The sequence below is a fragment of the Trachinotus anak genome, unplaced genomic scaffold (genome assembly GCF_046630095.1).
Source record: "Trachinotus anak isolate AG129_WGS33_773 ecotype Australia unplaced genomic scaffold, CSIRO_AGI_Tana_v1 ptg000028l, whole genome shotgun sequence".
Lineage (NCBI taxonomy): Eukaryota > Metazoa > Chordata > Actinopteri > Carangiformes > Carangidae > Trachinotus > Trachinotus anak.
Genome location: NW_027273879.1, coordinates 10,941,966 through 10,960,502, shown reverse-complemented (window position 1 = coordinate 10,960,502; position 18,537 = coordinate 10,941,966). Strand labels below are relative to the sequence as shown.

Genomic DNA, 18,537 nt, shown 5'->3' with positions numbered 1-18,537 from the left:
TTGTCCAAAAAAATCAACTTGGAAATTTTTCATTAGAAACCAGAGACCTTATTCCATTAAGCTGTCATCAAGAAACTCTTAAAGCACAGGAGTTACATGTGTTGTGGTGCGTGACGCTGACTGCTGACAGGTTTTGCAGCACACAGATGACGTGTGGAAAATCACCCTGACACTGATTTAGTGGCTAGAATGGTAGACTGCAGTTTTTGAGTCTTGTGATCATTTTTGTTCATACCGATATGATGTGCTCAGTAAAAAGTATTTTCTTCTGTCATTGTAAGAGGCCTGACAGATGGATTTTTTTTTTTAAAATACTGAGTTCAATCAAAGGTGGTCACATCTCAAAGTTCTGCAGGTCTGTATAGAGGTCTCCCTGACTTTCCTGCAATGAAAAAGGCCAATTGTGGGAACATCTCAGCTCCCTATATGGTGCATAATCGCAGTGCACCATATAGTAAACAGGGAGGAGCTTTTATTACTTCATAAAGTTTGGAGACATCATGTAATCCTCAGCAGAGCTCCACCCGTCTCCAGCCTAAAGGTCATTACACTGCAGCAGGATTTGGATATACGATTTTGGAAATTGTAAGTGTGGTGGCACGCTGCCTGCTTTTACGCCTGCAATGCTTTTGTGAAGCTATCCACTGTCACCTTAGAACTCAAAGAGTGAGGAAGTGGATCTAAATGACCAGTTTAAGGTTTCCCTGTCGAGTGGCTGATTTCACGTCTTTGTCATCAGGACGAGAGGAGTTGAGTGGTTGTTACACCTGGTAAAGATGTCCCTGACGTCTCAAAGATTATTGGGTACTATGAAGTTACTTTGGGCACCACTAGATACTTACGGAAAAACTGGAGGAAATTCCTGGTAAGAAGCAAATCTGGGCTGCTTCTCTCTGCTTTCCTGGCTGCCACTGCAGGAAATATGCATAGAGCTAGAATGTGGCCGAATGATCAGAGGGATGAATAAAGTGAAATTATTCACTTTTTAAAGCAATTTACTCCAAACTCTTTGGAGTAAATTGCTTCTATTTTGGGTGAGATGTGTATAAAGTCCCTCTAAATAAAAGAAATCAACTTTATTTTCAGAGTTGGGGATCATAGAACAAGCCACGGAACAGCCGATCAGCTGAGTCTTATTCAACTCAGATCTACTAAAATAAACCCAAATACATCTTTTCCATGTGCTTTCCTTAGTTTTAGTTCTTTCGGCATTAGGAAATGCTTTCACAGACGCATGCAGTCCGACCTGCAGTCCTGTGGGCGGTGAGCTCATGGAGGCGTGTCTGACAGAGCAGCCAGGAGCAGAGGCAGGCCGTCGGATTATAGGCACACAATAAAATCAAAATCCAACTATGACGCTATGGAGATCTGGAAGAGGTATTCACACAGCTTAACACTTTTACAGAGTCCACCACCGCTGAGGACAAAAAATGTATACTTAGTGTTGAGCGTGGGTAACTTGAGCACTATTTTCTCTTGGCTGCTTCCAGCTTTGCATGTGTCATGATGAAAATATACAGTATTAAATCCTTGCAACAACAGAAAGACAGCAAAGAAAAACTTGTCTCACCACAATTGAGAGGTGTTCATGTGGTGTGCACGAGTCTGACAATCATACTTACACTTCTTTTCCCTTAATAACTTTATCCCCTTATTCCCTTAATAACATATTTATGTCTGTAAGTATTTGGCTAGTATTTATCAGTGATATATGAATGATCACATATTCCTGATCTTCCCTGACAAATAATCATCAACCTCTCTTTGTTCTGTGTTTGACGTTTCACCACACAACACCATTGGAAAACAAACATCCTGCACCACATAAATATGTGTAACTTCAGATACATTTGAAGAGAATGTAAAACTGTGCCCAGCAGTGGCCTCCGCTGGGCCAGTGGCACAGTCTACCCTGGCTGCACAAACAATGGCAATCACTGACGTCGCACAGCTAATCAGTTCCACAGTTATGCAAGTTTATGAACCAGTGTAGTTTCCACACAGCCATGAACCAATTTACAATTTTAAAAAGCTCCAGATTGATCTATTTTCATTCACCCACACTTTTCCGTGTGCTCGTCTCGTTCCAAGTTCAGAAAAGTTAATCTCGGACAAAAACTAAGCTCACATGACGTTTTGCGCATAGTTGAGCAAAAACAAGTGGCTCATCTTTCACAGAGGCTCAACTTACTTTTCCTCCTGAAGAGATATGAGCTCAATAACTCATGTTTTTGTGCTGGTTTATTGCGCACTCAGTCTGAAGTAAAAAGTTCTTGTGAAATCGCAGACCTAGTTTATAGTGTTATTGGCTCATCCTGTGTTTATCTTTTTTCCATTTTTCCTCTGCACATTGTTTAATCTACATAATCTGGCATTAATGAAAACAAAGATAAAACAAAAACTCTCCTGGAAAGACAATACCTTTGGCCTCTGTGCACTGACTAAAGTTGTAATTTGTAGAGACAGGACAGTGACAGGACAACTGTGAAGCAACAACATCCTGTGGCTCAGAGGACAGGGACTCATCATTCATTTCAAACAAACTTCAGCAAGTCTATCAATACAAGGAAGACCCTGCAGCGCTCTCATTGTTGTCATCATCTGGCTAAAATTCAAACAGACATTTGCCATCATGACCCATCTCAGGTAGAACCACGGAAGCCTGGATCCCCTGGTGTGAAACACGTCAGTGATGACGCATGAAACTTGTGCACACCCTGACCTTAACAGTACCACCAAGTTATTGACAGGTTAAAGAAGAAGAAAGATGACACATGATTGAATAACTAGGAAGCCATTTATGTTCATAAACCTTTAATAAAATACAAAGTTTATTTTTTACTGACAACCTTTCCTAAAGGCCAATATTAATAGCCAGATAATATAAACAAAAAAATACTATGCATGAACAAAATGCTACAGGTAAAGGCAGCATGGTTTACAAAAAGCAAAATTATAAGAATTATTTAAAATCTTATCACTTCAAGAAAATCCCACTAAAAATTTGGCTCGGTAGAGATGATGTTATTTTTTCTGTTGCTTTGCCTTCTCACCTTAAGATGGAAGACACAGACATGATATGTTTCATTCAAAATACCAAGACCAAAGACAAACAACATTAACAGAAAAAAAAAAAAACTCCTTTCAAAAAAAGCCTTATATCACTGGTGTAGTTTGTGGGAAAATGGCAGCAGCAACTGGAGAACAATTATCAAGCAGTAAAGGTGGTGCATTGAGTTTGAAATCACTGGAATCATGTGGGATTTCTTTTCTAACTTGCTCATGTTTTTTTTTTATTAATTCACAGTGCTTTAACTATTTTCCCTCCTTCAACTGTGTGAAATTTTTTTCTTATCATTACATTCGATATCACATGTTGGTATATTTGGTGTCTTTTGTAGCATTGATGCTGAATGTTAACCAGAGGTCTGCAGTCATTGTGGAAGATTTACAACACTGATGTTAAAGGCACAGTCCGTAAACATCTACATAGATTTAAAACAGGGTTAGACCTGGCAATCACTGCTCAAACTTTTTAAAATGCAAAGAATAAAACTGAAAAAGGCTGCTTTACATCTTAGATATTCGTTCATTGTTAATTAATTAATTCATCTTTTTCTGATGCCATGAATATTTGTAAAGATTTGAGTAAAACAGGACAAACTGAGAAACACACTAAATACTGAAGCTGAATAAAGCTGAAATTTGTGCAATCAAACTATTACAGTTTAACAAAACCCTTTTATGTCCTAAATGGAGTTTTAAATTCAATCTGCTGAAGTTTGTCTTTATAACTTCTCAGTCAAACTTCAGACTGTTTGTAAAGTGCTGAGATGATGCACTGTTGTGCTCAGACTAAAAGCAAATCAGATGACTGAGGTAGAACATTAAGTGTAAAGTTTAAAGTAAATAGTTGATGAAAGGGATCATTTAGTCATTTTAATACTGCAGAAATAACAATGACAATGGTAAAACTACAATAGAAAATGGGTAATACTGCGACTGACTTATACTTTGGCTCCTTCATGAGTTGCAGAAAAAGTTGACTTGGCATTTTTGCTAGATAATCATATAATCAAGGTTTCCCCTGAGAGCATCTTGGCTGAAAAGGTGCAGCGGTGAATGGGTCATCCAGAGCTCTTCCCCCTATGGTCCAGGAATGCAGAGGCCCCACAGCCACAGAGCCCACAGCGGCCTGCTGACCGATCCTGGAGACGACCCGGTGCACTGCCACCGGCTGCTGGAGCAGGGGCTGAGGAGGGGCCCGGATACTAAGAGGCTGAGGAGCAGATACTGGGACCAGGTGACCGTGTTTACTGGTTTCAATCTGCTGTGTAACAGACTTAAACATGTGAGCGTTTGCTTTGGTGCTTTCGTGCCTCTTTCCAAACGGTGCCTGGAGAAAAACATCTGATGCCTCAACAGGTTTATGAGACGCAGAAAAGGAGCTGAATGGCTTCCTGCTTTCTTTCTCTGGTGGTTTAAAAGGGGCCAGCTGGAAGACATCAGAGGTCACTGGGCTGCTCGGAGGGTGGAACTGGGGCACTTGGTTGACAGGTATGAAGTGAAAACTGGTGGAAGGAGATGGAATCACATGGTGTTGTTTGCTCCTCTCATCTGATTGCAACATGTGTTTGCTATAGACACATGCTGCAGTCCTCGGCTGGATCCTCTGCCTTTGCTTCTCCTCACAGAACTGCACAGAAGCCACAGTCCCAGAGCCTCGAAGCGCATTACTGTTGAGCTCCCTCTGCAGGTCTGCATGTGGAAGACATCAGAGAAACATGAAGATGCACGCTTAAAAACTTCAGTGTAACAGAAATTATTGTTTGTCTAAACCAAATCTTTCTCAAATGGATCAAAACCCGGTGACAGAAAATGAATCACGGAAGGTTTTAGAGAGAAAATGTGAGAAATGCAACATATTCCATTGCTTTTACATGTTGTATGATGATGTTTGTCATTGAGCTTAGATGGGTGGTGTGAAATAGTCTGATTGATACTGAAGTTTTGAGGCCAACAGAGGGAAAAGCACATTAACAATGTCTCTGTTCTATATTAGTGTCTTAATAAGCCGTGACAGTGTGACAGTGAGCCAGCATGCACAATACCAGGACCCTGAAACCAAAGCAACTAAATGAAATCCAGCCATCATTCATTTTATCAGGTATAGCTACACTTTTCCTACTGTGACATGACATATATTTCTATTTCAGAGTTTTAGAAAAACTGATAATATATCAGCCAACATTCTTCTTTTTCCTTTTTTTATATTAACACATAACACAAACAAATATTTTTCACAAGGAACTGTTAAATTAGTTTTGTTGTTTTTTTTTTTTTACTGTCCCATTGTTCAGTGTCTTTACTTATGGATCATCAGATGACGTCTGCGATAAGCTAAACTCTGGCAATATGTCGGCGGGCCAGGCTCTAGTATGACAGGTATATTCCTATAACTCTGTTGCGTTTAGGAAAGTGAGAAATGATGATCTTTTAGAAGGCAAAGGCACAGTCACAAAAATGGAAAAAGAAAAAATGGATGGAGAGTTTAATGGGTCATGAAGCTGATGTTTGATCTTACCTGAGTGGACTTAACCTGCTCTCCAAGTAGAATAAAACGTTGATTAGTGCATTACACAATTAAACCAACCCTGCTATATTATACTACAGTTTGAGAAACAATTAAAAGAGAGTGCGGCGCACTCCTAAAACAACTGAGAAAAAAAGTATCAGTATCAATCCAGAAGAACCAGAGATGTTGTGTTTTTTTATTACACATTTTTCTTTTTTCTTTGTCAAAAACTGGTGCCTGCGTTACCCGCAATGCAACTCAACTGCTAACACTTCAGTCAGGTGTGTTAACACGTGTAAAATAATTCCCCTTTAATATAACAGTTTAAGAATTGGACTATTTTCAAAGAAAAGTTGTTTAAAATGTGGAAATGTTTACTGACAGAACATTACAACGCCATAATTTTTTGTGAATATCATGAATTCTGTTGAGTTATAGTAACCAATAATGTGAACAACAATGATGAGATAAAGAAAATCGTACAATCAACACCCAACACGTTGACATTCACATTTGTATTTTATTTGCCATCCCTTTATAATTCTTTAATTATCTCACAAAAATAGAAGGAGCACACGATACCACAGCTCTGACGCAGGTTTGGGCCATACAGACATGAGGCGTCTCAAAACACTCGATAGTACCAGATTTCATTTTTGGCAAAACAACAGAGAGAACGAGGGGCTCCTGTTTCACATCGAGGACTAATCTCACTACCTGCTTGGCTTTACCGATTACAACAGCACACAGGCGGCTACAGGGAGAAAGCTCGGGAGTTGCATAGGTTCAAACAGTAACTTCAAATGACTGAGCTGTTCAGTGGAAGGATCATATAGAGGATGATAAAAAAAAACATGAGCCTTCAGTTGCACATACAGTACCTACAGTAAACGGCCCAAAAGAGACTTTGCTTTGAAACCAGCCACTTCTTGACGTTAACTGATTTAGACAATTAAAAGGATGTAATTCAAATTTTAAATCACTAGTCAAAAATATTCTGTTTTGGGGGCAAATGGATTAACAGTGAAACAGCAAAGGAATCAATATGTTTAAACTCATTATATGAACCTTGTTTAATCATCAAAGAACATGTGAATAAGTCACAAACTGTACTCCATATTCTGGATTTCAAAATTTAAGATTCAAAGTTGTTAAGTGATGGGAGATTTAGTTCATACTGCTGCCTTGACTTCAGCCATTTGACTCATTCTACTCATTACTGTATATCTAACCAGCATTTGTGGACTTTATCAGCATTAAAAAACAATATGGCTGGTTTGTGTGTGATAGAAATCCATTTAAAAGTTAAATAATGATAAAATAATAAATCCTGATCATTTAAATGCATCCTTCCCTCTTCCAGAACGGAGTATTTTTCAGCACAAAAACATACTGTAACACACAGTATATCCTATTTAAAATCATTTTCTAATGTGACAAAATTGAAAGGAGGAGGTGGAGGGGTCCTCCACACTGTAACCATGCATGGGAAGCAAAATGACTTTGTTTGATCCTACAGAAACATTTCTATTGCTGATTGGAGCTGATTCTTCAAACCCTGGACGGTGGACTTAATGCTGCCTGATAATCAGACCACTGCTACAGCAACAGTGAAGTTTCCTCACTGTGAGACTGGCAGATTGCACCTTTTTCGCACTTCAGAGAGCCCCTCACACGTTACATCAGACAAATTCTCTTAATTGTAATATGGAGCGCAGACTTCCAGAGGACAGCGAGACTGGGGAGCGGAAAGCCAATACGTATCCAACTCTCAGCGAGAGTCATGTAGCTCTGACTACCTGAGAGAATTTAGAGGGGCCTGTGCTTTCAGAGGAGATATTAATGACAACACGACCGTCGCCATGTTTGCAGCAAACAACAACACAAGTAGGCTACTGGAAAACACATCCAACAAGTCTGACTCCACACACACATACATACTTATCATAACACTGTATACCAACACACATGAACATAACATTCAACAACACTGCCATGCTTTTTGATATGAAGTCTGTGATCACTAAAACCGGTAAAGCACAATTTCAGAAAAAGTTCTAGTTTTGCAATGAAATGAAACGGGACTAAGATTCAAGAGGTTTAGCTCCCACTCTCCAGAAAACTGTAAAAATATAATCCTTCATCAGTCCATGTAAACATACATAACACAGGCTCACGTTCTTTTCACAAAGGTGGAATAAGACATGGGATTCAGCCTAATCTTCCAGGTTGGACAAAGACTAGGATTATTATCTATACATTTGAATGTACTGACAATTGTTGAGTAGATATAACCAAGAAAAAAAAACTTTCTCAACACACAATTCCACAAAGAGGAATGAAATATTTATAGTATTCTTCAATATTATTTAGTGATTATGGTGTTAAGAATTATAGATATTTTTTATTATAGATAGACTAATATTTATTTCTTACATTCATTCTCTAACACTCTATTCATATTAACATTTATTAACAGGAAAACAATGTCTCTCATATATATATATATATATATATATATATATATATATATATATATATATATATATATATATATATATATATATATATATATATATATATGTATGAGAGATTTCACAAGTAAAGCAATATGTCTTCCACAAATAATAAAGCTTTATGACAATGACTTCATATATACATGGGAAGAATAACCAATTCTATGGTCTGGATAAGAGCCTGCAGGGGGTCCAGATATCTATTTACATAAATTAGGAGTAAACAAATGACAGGAATGTAGGAAGGATTGCATGATGGGGGAATTAATGTTTGTGTTGATATTTAAAAAAAAATGTGAATGAGCGAAAAATCATTTTTCGAATGCCACATTAGTTTGTTTCTGTTAGTGCCAAAAAATTACCTGAATAGTCGTGAATGTTCGCTCTCTCTATATATATATATAACAGCTAGTGTGTTTCTACTATTTGCTATTACTGTTGATTATTAAAATTATTTTCATGATTTCATGCATTTTCTGTTGGTATGGCACACTGCTATAAACACTGTTAAATGACCAGGATCTTGTCATTTACTTCCAAAGCAAGCAAGCTTGCTTGCCTCAAGGGTAAAATTAAAGCTAAGATCAAAATAACAGCAAATGAGAACACAGTTTTAAAAGTACACTTTGTCTGGAAAACAAGTTCACCTTGGATTGATGACAAAATTTCTCAGATGTGTTTTTTTTTTATTTATTATACTTATATTAATTGTTTAGCAGATCCTGTGCACTTTCAGGGCTCTTCCAGTCAGCAGTTTGCTTCACAGATTATTTTATGGCACTTCACTGTTTAGTCTGATCAGGGAAACTTTTTGTGTCCTGCTTTTGCTTCTATCACAATCCCTTGGTATGGTGCTTGTGCTGCAGAGGGAGCTGCAGAAGCACAAAGGGAAGTAGGACGTGTGGTTATGGCCGTTTTGTTTCCAGACTGTGGCACAATTTGATTTCATCTTTCATCTTTCTCATCTTTAGCAGCTTTAAATTGTTAAAGTTATTCCGTCCAACAGCCCGGGGCTGACAGAGGTAACACTACTATTCTACTGTGCAAATCAGGCTACATGACCATGTTTCAACTGAGACTCCCTTTGTAGAAGAAAGAAACGGACCTTTTTTTGAACAAATTGTCGTTTAACTTTTCCATGGTCTTACTTTAAAATGTGCAAATAAATCTGGGGAGGAGAATTTAAAAAGGCAAACAACGACAAATTCACTTGTGCACGATAATAACTACAACCACTTATAACTATGCCTATTGTACATTACAACGATGATCTTCTATTGTTTGCTATTTGACATAATGTGATATTGTTCAAACAAACTGGATAGCAATATTATATCCTAATTGACAGAAAGATGTAATAGTTAATCTTTAGGATGATGTTAGTGTACTGGCCACTCTTGAATCAATGGACAATACAAGATGCGCAGAGGCTACAACAAAGAGAAACTGTGAGTGAGAGGGTGAGAGATGACAGGTGAAGAGAAGCCAGATAATGCAGTCGATACGGCGGAGAGGGCGGGAATGAAGAAGCACTGAAAGGCGAAGGACGTTTCTACTGTAGGAGCTACAATGATGATGACAGCCAGGGGTTGCAGGAAGCTAGCTATGACAACAGTGTTGATTGCAGTTATGCTATGCCAGTCTATAATCCAGTGTTACAGCTTCTACGAGGGGGAGGGGGAGGGCCGCCTACAAGTCGATGAGCTGGTCCACCAGCAGCAGGGAGCGGGCCAAGCTGGGCAGGCTGGATTCAGAGCCGCCACTGTTACTGCGCGAGTGGCCTCCTGAAACTGGCCGGAGAGACAAGGGGAACACAGGCAAACAGAGGGGAGGAGAAGCAGAGGAGTGGGAGTCACAACAAGCAAACAGCAGTCAAAGAGAGGGGGGAGAGGTCGAGAAAGAGAGAGAGAGAAAGAGAGAGAGAGAGAGAGAGAGAGAGAGAGAAAGAGAGAGAGGGCAGAATTTACCCATTTACTGCTTCTGTTTTTCAAACATTCTCAGCTAATGATGTAAACACAGCGCAGGCACCTGATCCCGTTATCAGTAGGTTTGAGTGCTGTTAATTATTTAGCAAATGATCATGCCACTGAGCCCAAAAACACACTCCTGGGTGTGTCTACAATCTTAAAGACCAGCTTGACCCACCTGTGCTTCCCAGCAGAGACGGTACAGACTTACCTTGGGAGTTCTTTCGGCCTGTGACAGGAATAGGATCAAACTCATCCTCTGTGGCTGCCTCTCCACTGGCTTGTTGGGGTTCAAAGTCTGTGATCAGGAGAGACGAGTCTGCAGGGAACAGAAGAAAAAAGTAGGAGTTTAAAAGACAAGAAACACTTTTTAGATGAAGGGGTGAAAAGATAAGTAGAAGGAGCACAGTGGCCATGTATGGTTTAGGTCAAAGATGATAAGTCTAGCACTGCGTTTTATAAAAAATGTTCATAAAATCAGCACAGCTACTGCAAAAAAACTAATCCAGCACTCTACTGTGGTAAAAAGGCTGTTTGATAAGATATTATGAGGAGAGATTAGAAGTAATTAGGATCATAAAACTGCGCAGGCTGTGATTCAGAGTTGGCACTGTCAGCAGCAGTCAAATGCCTTCGTTCACCAGCCAAGACCGAACAACGCAGCCACAGCTGTGGAGCTCTCAGTGTGGGACACACAATCTGGTTTTTACAGAGGATTCCATTCAAAAGAAGCATTTTCTTTTTTGTAACAAATATATGAGGTAATAAAGATTCACAGAACACAGACTGTCAAGATGAATCTGGATGAGATTTATTTGTTTCGCTGTGATGGAAATGCTTCGGCTGCCACCCAGTGGTTGAAATTTACTCTACACTTTTACAGTATTTACAAGTGATTGATTTTGGAAGTTAGTTGGAGTCTTCCCTGTCTCTAGTGTTGACAACAGCTTTAAGTCCAACGAAATGTAACTTGCTCTTTTGTCTGTTTCTTAAATGCTCCCACCATGCTCTCCTCTGGGAAAAAAAAAAAAAAAAAAAAAAAAAAAAAATCAAAAACCAAAATGGAGAAATGTATATTTCATATTCTTTGGTTTCATGAGCCGTCTCCTAGATTTGCATTAATACATTGGAATACTGATGGAGAACTTGTAGAGCCAATCATGTCTGTTCCATAAAGCTGTAACATCTCTTTTCTACAGTCACAGACTAACAACAGACAACAACCTGCTACACAACATAACAGCCAGATAAAATCCTTCTTAGCACAAACAGCCATACAAGAAAAGACAGAAGAATAAAATACTGAATAAAACGAACAAAAAACATCAATGAAGCAACTCTCTATCTGACTGAACCATATGTAAACAAGACAGAGAATTTGTCAAGCAGAACAGTTTTAAATACTTGGTGCTATGGAACAAACACACTTCTGTCATTTATTTAAAAAAAAGCCTTTTGGTTTAATTCCCAAGTGTCCTGTAGATTCTTTTCACCTTAAAGTGAATATTGCAGACATAGCAGATAGCTGCATAGAGGAGGCAGTGAGCTACTGAAAAAGCAGTGTTTCAGGTTGGTTCTTCACATTTCGTAATGTTGCTTTAAATTTCACGCTGACAGTGCACAGAAGTTCACTTTTGTGAGATTCTTACAGCCTACCTGCTATAGGCTGTGCGGAGTCTCCTGACAACAGACTGAAATCATCCAAAACGGAGGCAGCGGAGGTGGGGGCAGAGGAGATGGAGGTGGTGGCACTGCTTGCTGCTGGAGGGGCGGACGGGCCAGAGATCAGAGAGCAGCCCAGGAGAGACTCGTCTGCACTGAGAGAGTCTGGGACAGGTCCGGAAAAGCCAAAGGTCAACAGAACAGAGGGTAAAGTTTAGCTATGGACAAGGACGCAGATACTCACACTAACCTAACATACTAATTACAAACCGTAATATTTTTTATATATATATATATATATTTTTTTTTTTTTTTTAATTTAATTTAATTTAATTTTATTTATTTATTTATTTATTTGCTAAAAACCTCTTGTAACTCAAATACTTCACAAAATGTGTTATTTATTCTGAACAATGTGGTACTGACATCTTAAGTGTCACCTGAAACGAAATGGGAACACAACACTGAAATAATATCAATTTTGAAGTTGCTATGGCAAACTTGTTGGCAAACAGTTGCTCATTTGCAGTTGCACCATTGCCTAGGCAGATACAGTACAGTGACTGTTTAGAGCTCTGTTTTGCTGAAACACAACATCCTGCTAGTACAGGACCACACACACACACACACACACACACACACCTTTTGCAGACTCTTCCACGGAGCCACCGAAGGGATCAGACAATGACAAAAGGTCAGGAAGCATGAGTGACGATGTGTCTGGAGATTTCAGTCCTTCAATCAGCTTCTCTAAAGGCCAGTGAAGAATGAGAGAAAGGGGGAGGAAACATACTGAGTGCAAAACCTACATCAAATAGTTTAAATATAAGAATTTACTGATATAATAAGTTCCCATAGCAACAGAGGAAAGAAAAGCCATTAAGACCTCAATGTTATGCATTATGTGTTATGTAACTGGCCATTCATCCACATAATGTTTAGATGTTTACTTCAATATCATTATGTATTAATGCCATTCTTTTTTTTTTTTTAAATCATTATTCATTTTACTGAGGATATTTTAAGGATAACTATCACTTTATTTCTTCAGGTATTCAGAGGACAGAGAGATTTCTTTAATAACATGTGTCTGGATTTTCATAAACAACAAAACTATCTTCACTTTATACTGTAGATATATATATATATATATATATATATATATATATATATATATATATATATATATATATATATATATGTGTAAATGAGACAGTAACTAAAAGACCACACAGCATGGAGCCACAGAGATAGAGGCAGGGATATTTACCTGGTGCATCTGACAGTTCGAGTGTACGGAAAGGATCTGGAACAGCCAGCAGTGAGGCTCCTGAGTCCAGGTCAAGAATGGCTGAAGGTCTTTCAACTGGGAAACAAAGCAATGTGATACAGTAAAGATGTGTAATGAGGCCTAAAGATTTGCCTGAAAAAAGCATTGTAGGAGGGAGCTGGTTGTTTCAGTTGGTGCGTTTCGGTACAAATGGTTGGCACCTGGCCCATTTTAAATGAACGCTAACCAGCTGCTGGCAGTAGCTTCATATTTAGAGTACAGTTGATTTTTCCAAACTGCCAAACTATTCTTTTAATTAATTGAGCACACACAATGAATGAATGAAAATAATAACTGCGCGTCATGTTTTTGAACTGCCTTACACTCTAAGACACAGCATAAGATAGTAATTCAATATATTAGCAAATCAATTCTCGCACTTTTCTGTCTTGTTAACAGCAGCTCATAAACCATTTGTGGCTACAATTGCTGGGCACAGCAGCAGCAGTCCTGCCAGAATCCTTCACATTAAAGGTCATTCAAATCTTGGCATTTCTGTCATTCTGACCAATCCCCTTATTTTATCTATGTGATGCACAAAGGCAGCCGTGGCTTCTGAAAGCTTTGGGGAGCTCTCAGCTTAATGGATCAGGTGCATTAAGAGGTTTACTCCTTGGTTTGACATCACATTGCGTTCCTTCAGACTCATACAATGCATTATGTGGCATCAGAACAGCAGTAAGGTATTAGAGTGAGGATTAAGTTATCGAAATATTTTACTGTAAATCTCTTACCATTCTTTATATTTACTTCGCTCTGATGTCAGCAAACAGCTGGCAGTTTATGGGAATGATGTACTGTTGGTCTTTAAGATCTTTAACCTTGTGAACCCCAAACATACTAATATTAAACTTATCTTTAAGTTAAGATAAATTGCAAATCCACCGTTTAAAAAAAAAAAAAAAAAAAAAAAAAAAAAAAAAAATCACCTTCATATTATTGTTCCAAACCTTTATTCCTTTTTTATCATACTAACTATACTACTTAAAAGTCAGTGTTCAAAGTCAGCATATTCTAATGGCAGAACTACACTGGAGGGAAAATGTTTATGTAGCTGTTTTGTATGTTTATGTTTGTGTTTATGAAACGTCTGGAATGAATAAAGTTGCGTAGGGTCACCCTGTGTTTCTAACACTGTGTGAATTTGTAATGATTGCACTGATGGGTCTGTGTTAATCGGTCCAGGTCCAAGACAGAGAAGTAGACTCTCTAAAGGGAAAAGTGTGACATACCAGTTTCATGGGGTTCATTTTCCACAGTTGAGGCCTGCAGGCCTGGTATCAACTCTTCAGGGGACATTGTCTCAGTTTCTGAAGGTAGGTCTGGTGAAATAATTTTTTAAAAAGTTATTACGTCTACTTTCTATTATTATTGAAAATAACATAAAAACACAAACTTTACCACTGGGCTTTTTGTCTTCTGGTTTAAATTCTGCAGCAGTGAGGTTGGAGAAATTGTCATCATCAAAGGGGTTCCATGCAGGCTGTGTGGGGGTGTCGGTGCCAGAGGCAGGAAGAGTGGGTCCAGCTTTGCTTTGGTCCTGGACTGCATCTCCGACACCGAGCTGAACAGGCTGCGTGGTGCTCGGTTGAGATGCAAGTGATCTGGAGAGAAAGATGCACAAAATATCACAAATAAAACACATAGGAGATGACCTGAATTTGAATCTCTCTTCAGGTTTATTCCAGTAAATGTGCCACTCACTGGTTGAGGGCAGCATCTCCATTAGCTTCTTGCAGCTGCTGTGAGTCAACGGCAGCGACACTGCTCGCTGTGGCGTCACTTGGGATGCGTTGGTGGCCTCGTTCTTCAGTTGTCTTTGGAGAAGCAGGTGGAGTCTGAAGATTGAAATAAAAATAACATAATATAAAAAAGAAGGAAAAATAATTAACCATGTCAACTCTATAATGATGATAATAAAGCTGGATGGCGAGCAGCAGCCCACTTACCACCTCAGCCGCTTTTTGGCTGATCTCAGTGGAGGCAGGCTGAGCCTGGGCAGCTACTGGCTGCATTATCTGCTGCTGCTGCTGCTGCTGCTGAGACACAGGCGGCTGACCAGAGGCCGGTTTGCTGGGCGAAGGCTGAGCCAGTGGCTGCTGAGCCTGGCTAGCCTGCTTGCGTCGAGCTGGGCGTTGGGGTGGGGCTGGGCTGGATGGTGTCGGTGCTGCCTGCTGGGAGGTGGAGCTGCCCACAGAAGGAGGCGTGGTCTGTTGCTGGACTGTTGGCTGTACTTGTGGTTGGACGTCAGCCTTGGTCACTGGTGATACTGCTGCTGCTGCTGTAGTCTCTGCTCCTGGAGCAGCGGCTGGCTGCACGCCCTGTCACACAAAGACAGACAACTTTTATCTAATGTCACTTAAAGACTTACATCTGCAAACCACTGTCGAGACAAGAATAATTTAGTGCTCCAGCTTACAAAAACAGCTGTGAATTTATGGGAAGGGACGACAGTAATAATTATTTGTCATTATCTATTAATGTGTAATTTTTCTCTTCTTTTTAATCGAATCATTATTTAATCTGTGTCAGAGGATATTGATGATGCACCGACCAATTTCCTGGAAACCAAGGCTTTGCCTGAAAATAACCTCACAAACAGGCTAAAACCAAGAAATTCACAGTTTATGATGATATAAAACAGGACACATTCACATTTTCATCTTTTCTTTATAAATAACTTAAGCTATTGTCAAAACTGTTGTTGATTAAATGTCTATCAATCTACTAATAGATTCATCAACAGCACTGGTGGGAAGACCTGTGTATGCCAACCTGACACACAGCCAGACAGACATCAATCATGCTCTACTGAAGCCATTTGCTTTTTTATGTTTTTGCACATTTGCATACACCACAGAAAAATGAGATTCACGTTTGGTATGAATTTGCATCTGCAGAAAGCTCTTTCGGCTCTTCAATGCATTTAGTGAGTATGTACCTGCTTCTGCGGAGCCACAGCCTGACTGGAATTGTTTTGTGACTGGATGAGAGGCAGAGCTGAAGTCTGCACCTTCTGGGACTGCAGAGCTGCAGCTGGCTGAGAGAGGTCTAAGCTGACTCCTGTGGGATGTTAAAAAGAACACAGATGACATGTTACTCCTGAGAGAGCGTCGAAGTATTTTAATCTTAATACTCAATACAGATGCAGAACAATGTAAAGATCAAGCAACATAAATACAGGTTTATAGGAGCATTTGAGTTCATGTTTATCTCAAACAAAATGTATTAAAGAGAATTATATAATACGTTAGATGCTGATAACAAAAATCTAAGTGATTTGTAACAGGTCCAAAGCTGACATTAACTGAAGCAGTGTTTCAAGTGGCAGAGTGGAGGAAATCACTCCATAATCACTTTGGGCCTGTGGTTAGATGGCTTTAATTTGCATGAGTCTTAACCTGCATACTTGATCTGTTCCTGTTGAGAATTGCAGGATTTAAAGTGTGCACAAAGGATTAGAGGGATTCCTGTCTTTATGTGCGTCATTATTCAAAATCTTGGTGTCTTTTTGACAGAGGAGAAAAAGGACGGAGACGGAGTGCTGTACGTACCCACAGACTGAGCTGCACCACCAGGGAGATTAGCCCGCTTGCGAGGGGTGAGAGCAGCAGGCTGGATGGGTAGGATGCCAGCAGCAGGCTGGGTATGGGCTGCTTTGGGCCTCTGGCGAGGGGTGATGGAAGTTTCAGTGGTGGGAATTGGATCTGTCAGTCTGACAACAAAGCGAGGATGTTGGCCTCCTTGTTAATCATGGCAAACAGTGTTAACATAATTATTTAATGAGTATCAGAATACCGACTGTACCTAATTACTTCCACAAAATGTAGTGTTACCACAGCCTTGATTGGTTATACAATGTAAGCAGGTCATGCTTGCCTGGGCTTAGTTTGGCTCTTCTTTGCGGCGGCAGCCTCACTTGCTTTGATCGGCTCAGGAAGTTTAGAAGGAATTGGAGAATTCTGGATTATGGAAAAAAAAAAAATGCAAAAACTTCAAAAGAAATTCCACAAGATCGATGACTACAGTCTCAACAAGTAGTGAACAGACAAAATTTTAAAATTAAAAAAAACTTCCCTGGTCCTTGCAGTTAGTACCACTATTACCAATGATTAATATCATCATGGCTGACAAGTATTTTCTACTTCATGCAAATGATGAATCAGTGCAGATTTTCCTCCCACAGTGTGGCAACTAACATATCTGTCTATGTAGGTCAGGCAGTGAAGCCACAACAGATTCCACTGAATACAAGAAAATCAATTCCTCATGAGAGAAAGCCAAGCAAATCCAAATATTTCAGCTGACCCTGGTGCTGAGAGAGACCGACCTTCACATTCTGAACAGGGCAGGTCCGCTGAGCTAGTTTAAAAGCAAAGTAGGACACCTGGTAGATATCTGGTCTAATGTCTGGGTCTGGCTCCAGCATATACCCTAAAAAAAACACCATGAAGAAACAAGAGTCAGAGTCAAACAACTGAGTCAATGATTAGATATTTACACTTAAATCACAAGTGCATGCCTTTGTGAAAACTGAATTTTATGTTGAAAACATGAATTAATGTTTAAGAGGCACTAACGGATGAGGCAGTGAAGATCATAAGAGTAGCGCGAGTTATCTGGAATGGTGAAACTGCCATCACAGATGGCCACCTGGCTTTCACCGAAGGGCAGAGTGAAGAAGCACAACTTGTACAGCAAACAACCCAGTGCCTGGAGAAGACAATCACATGCATGCCCCATCACACCAAACACAAACAGAGAAGAGAAGAGAAGAGAAGAGAAGAGAAGAGAAGAGAAGAGAAGAGAAGAGAAGAGAAGAGAAGAGAAGAGAAGAGAAGAGAAGAAAACAAGAATACCAATAATGCACAGCAAGGCACACAAAAAAATCCTTTTTCCCCTTCAAACACCAGATGGTTACACAAATATTCAGTCACAAGACAAAAGCAAAAGTTTCTGACTTTTACATTGTACAAATACAACTTTACCAATTTTGAACTTTTCTTTTTTTTTTTTTTTTAAGTACAAACAATCCCAAAGCTCAAACATCTACAACTTAACAAGCCTGTAAGTTTTATATATTAACAATGGGCCATGATGTCAAACTGGGTTACACTGTAACACATTCAGTATCAGTGCACCGGGTATTCATTTAACAAAAAACTATAATAAACACTTTTACTTTGCTTTACTGAAACAGAGGCTTAGTTTTACAAGATAAATCCTGCATGTGTCATCTGTATTACTTCTCTCTGTGTACTTCTGCGCTCCACAGAGGATTACCACAGAAGTCTGTCCTTTTCACTTACCCAGATATCTGCTTTTGTGGTGATGATCTTGTTGTTGTAGAGGTTCACCATTTCAGGAGCACGATATGACAAAGTGGTGTACCTGAAAGAAGACAGGAATAAATTTGTAAGAACAGAACAGGAATAAATTAGTAAGAAGACGACCTGTTTTTAATGTGGTCGTGAAATAAAACAGCCT

At 39.4% G+C, this 18,537-nt stretch overlaps 1 protein-coding gene across 3 annotated transcripts in view; it reads right to left on the bottom strand.

Annotated features, from left to right (window-relative positions):
- Nucleotides 1-2,797: 2,797 nt before the first annotated feature.
- Nucleotides 2,798-18,537, bottom strand: part of LOC139611634 (AP2-associated protein kinase 1-like) — a 20,226-nt gene continuing 4,486 nt past the window's right edge. The window contains exons 6-21 of one of the 3 annotated variants that reach the window (XM_071466465.1): nt 18,360-18,441; nt 17,631-17,763; nt 17,381-17,484; nt 16,930-17,012; nt 16,605-16,765; nt 15,992-16,113; nt 15,000-15,371; nt 14,755-14,888; nt 14,452-14,654; nt 14,283-14,372; nt 12,991-13,086; nt 12,363-12,470; nt 11,715-11,885; nt 10,270-10,377; nt 9,785-9,881; nt 4,589-4,758 (exon numbers count right to left, since the gene is read on the bottom strand). In XM_071466465.1, coding sequence (XP_071322566.1) covers nt 4,734-4,758; nt 9,785-9,881; nt 10,270-10,377; nt 11,715-11,885; nt 12,363-12,470; nt 12,991-13,086; nt 14,283-14,372; nt 14,452-14,654; nt 14,755-14,888; nt 15,000-15,371; nt 15,992-16,113; nt 16,605-16,765; nt 16,930-17,012; nt 17,381-17,484; nt 17,631-17,763; nt 18,360-18,441 — 2,089 coding nt within the window. In that variant the 3' untranslated portion in view covers nt 4,589-4,733. Of the gene's footprint in view, nt 4,759-6,075; nt 9,882-10,269; nt 10,378-11,714; nt 11,886-12,362; nt 12,471-12,990; nt 13,087-14,282; nt 14,373-14,451; nt 14,655-14,754; nt 14,889-14,999; nt 15,372-15,991; nt 16,114-16,604; nt 16,766-16,929; nt 17,013-17,380; nt 17,485-17,630; nt 17,764-18,359; nt 18,442-18,537 lie in introns of those variants that run through there. The other 2 variants (XM_071466464.1, XM_071466466.1) reach the window with 2 other exon arrangements.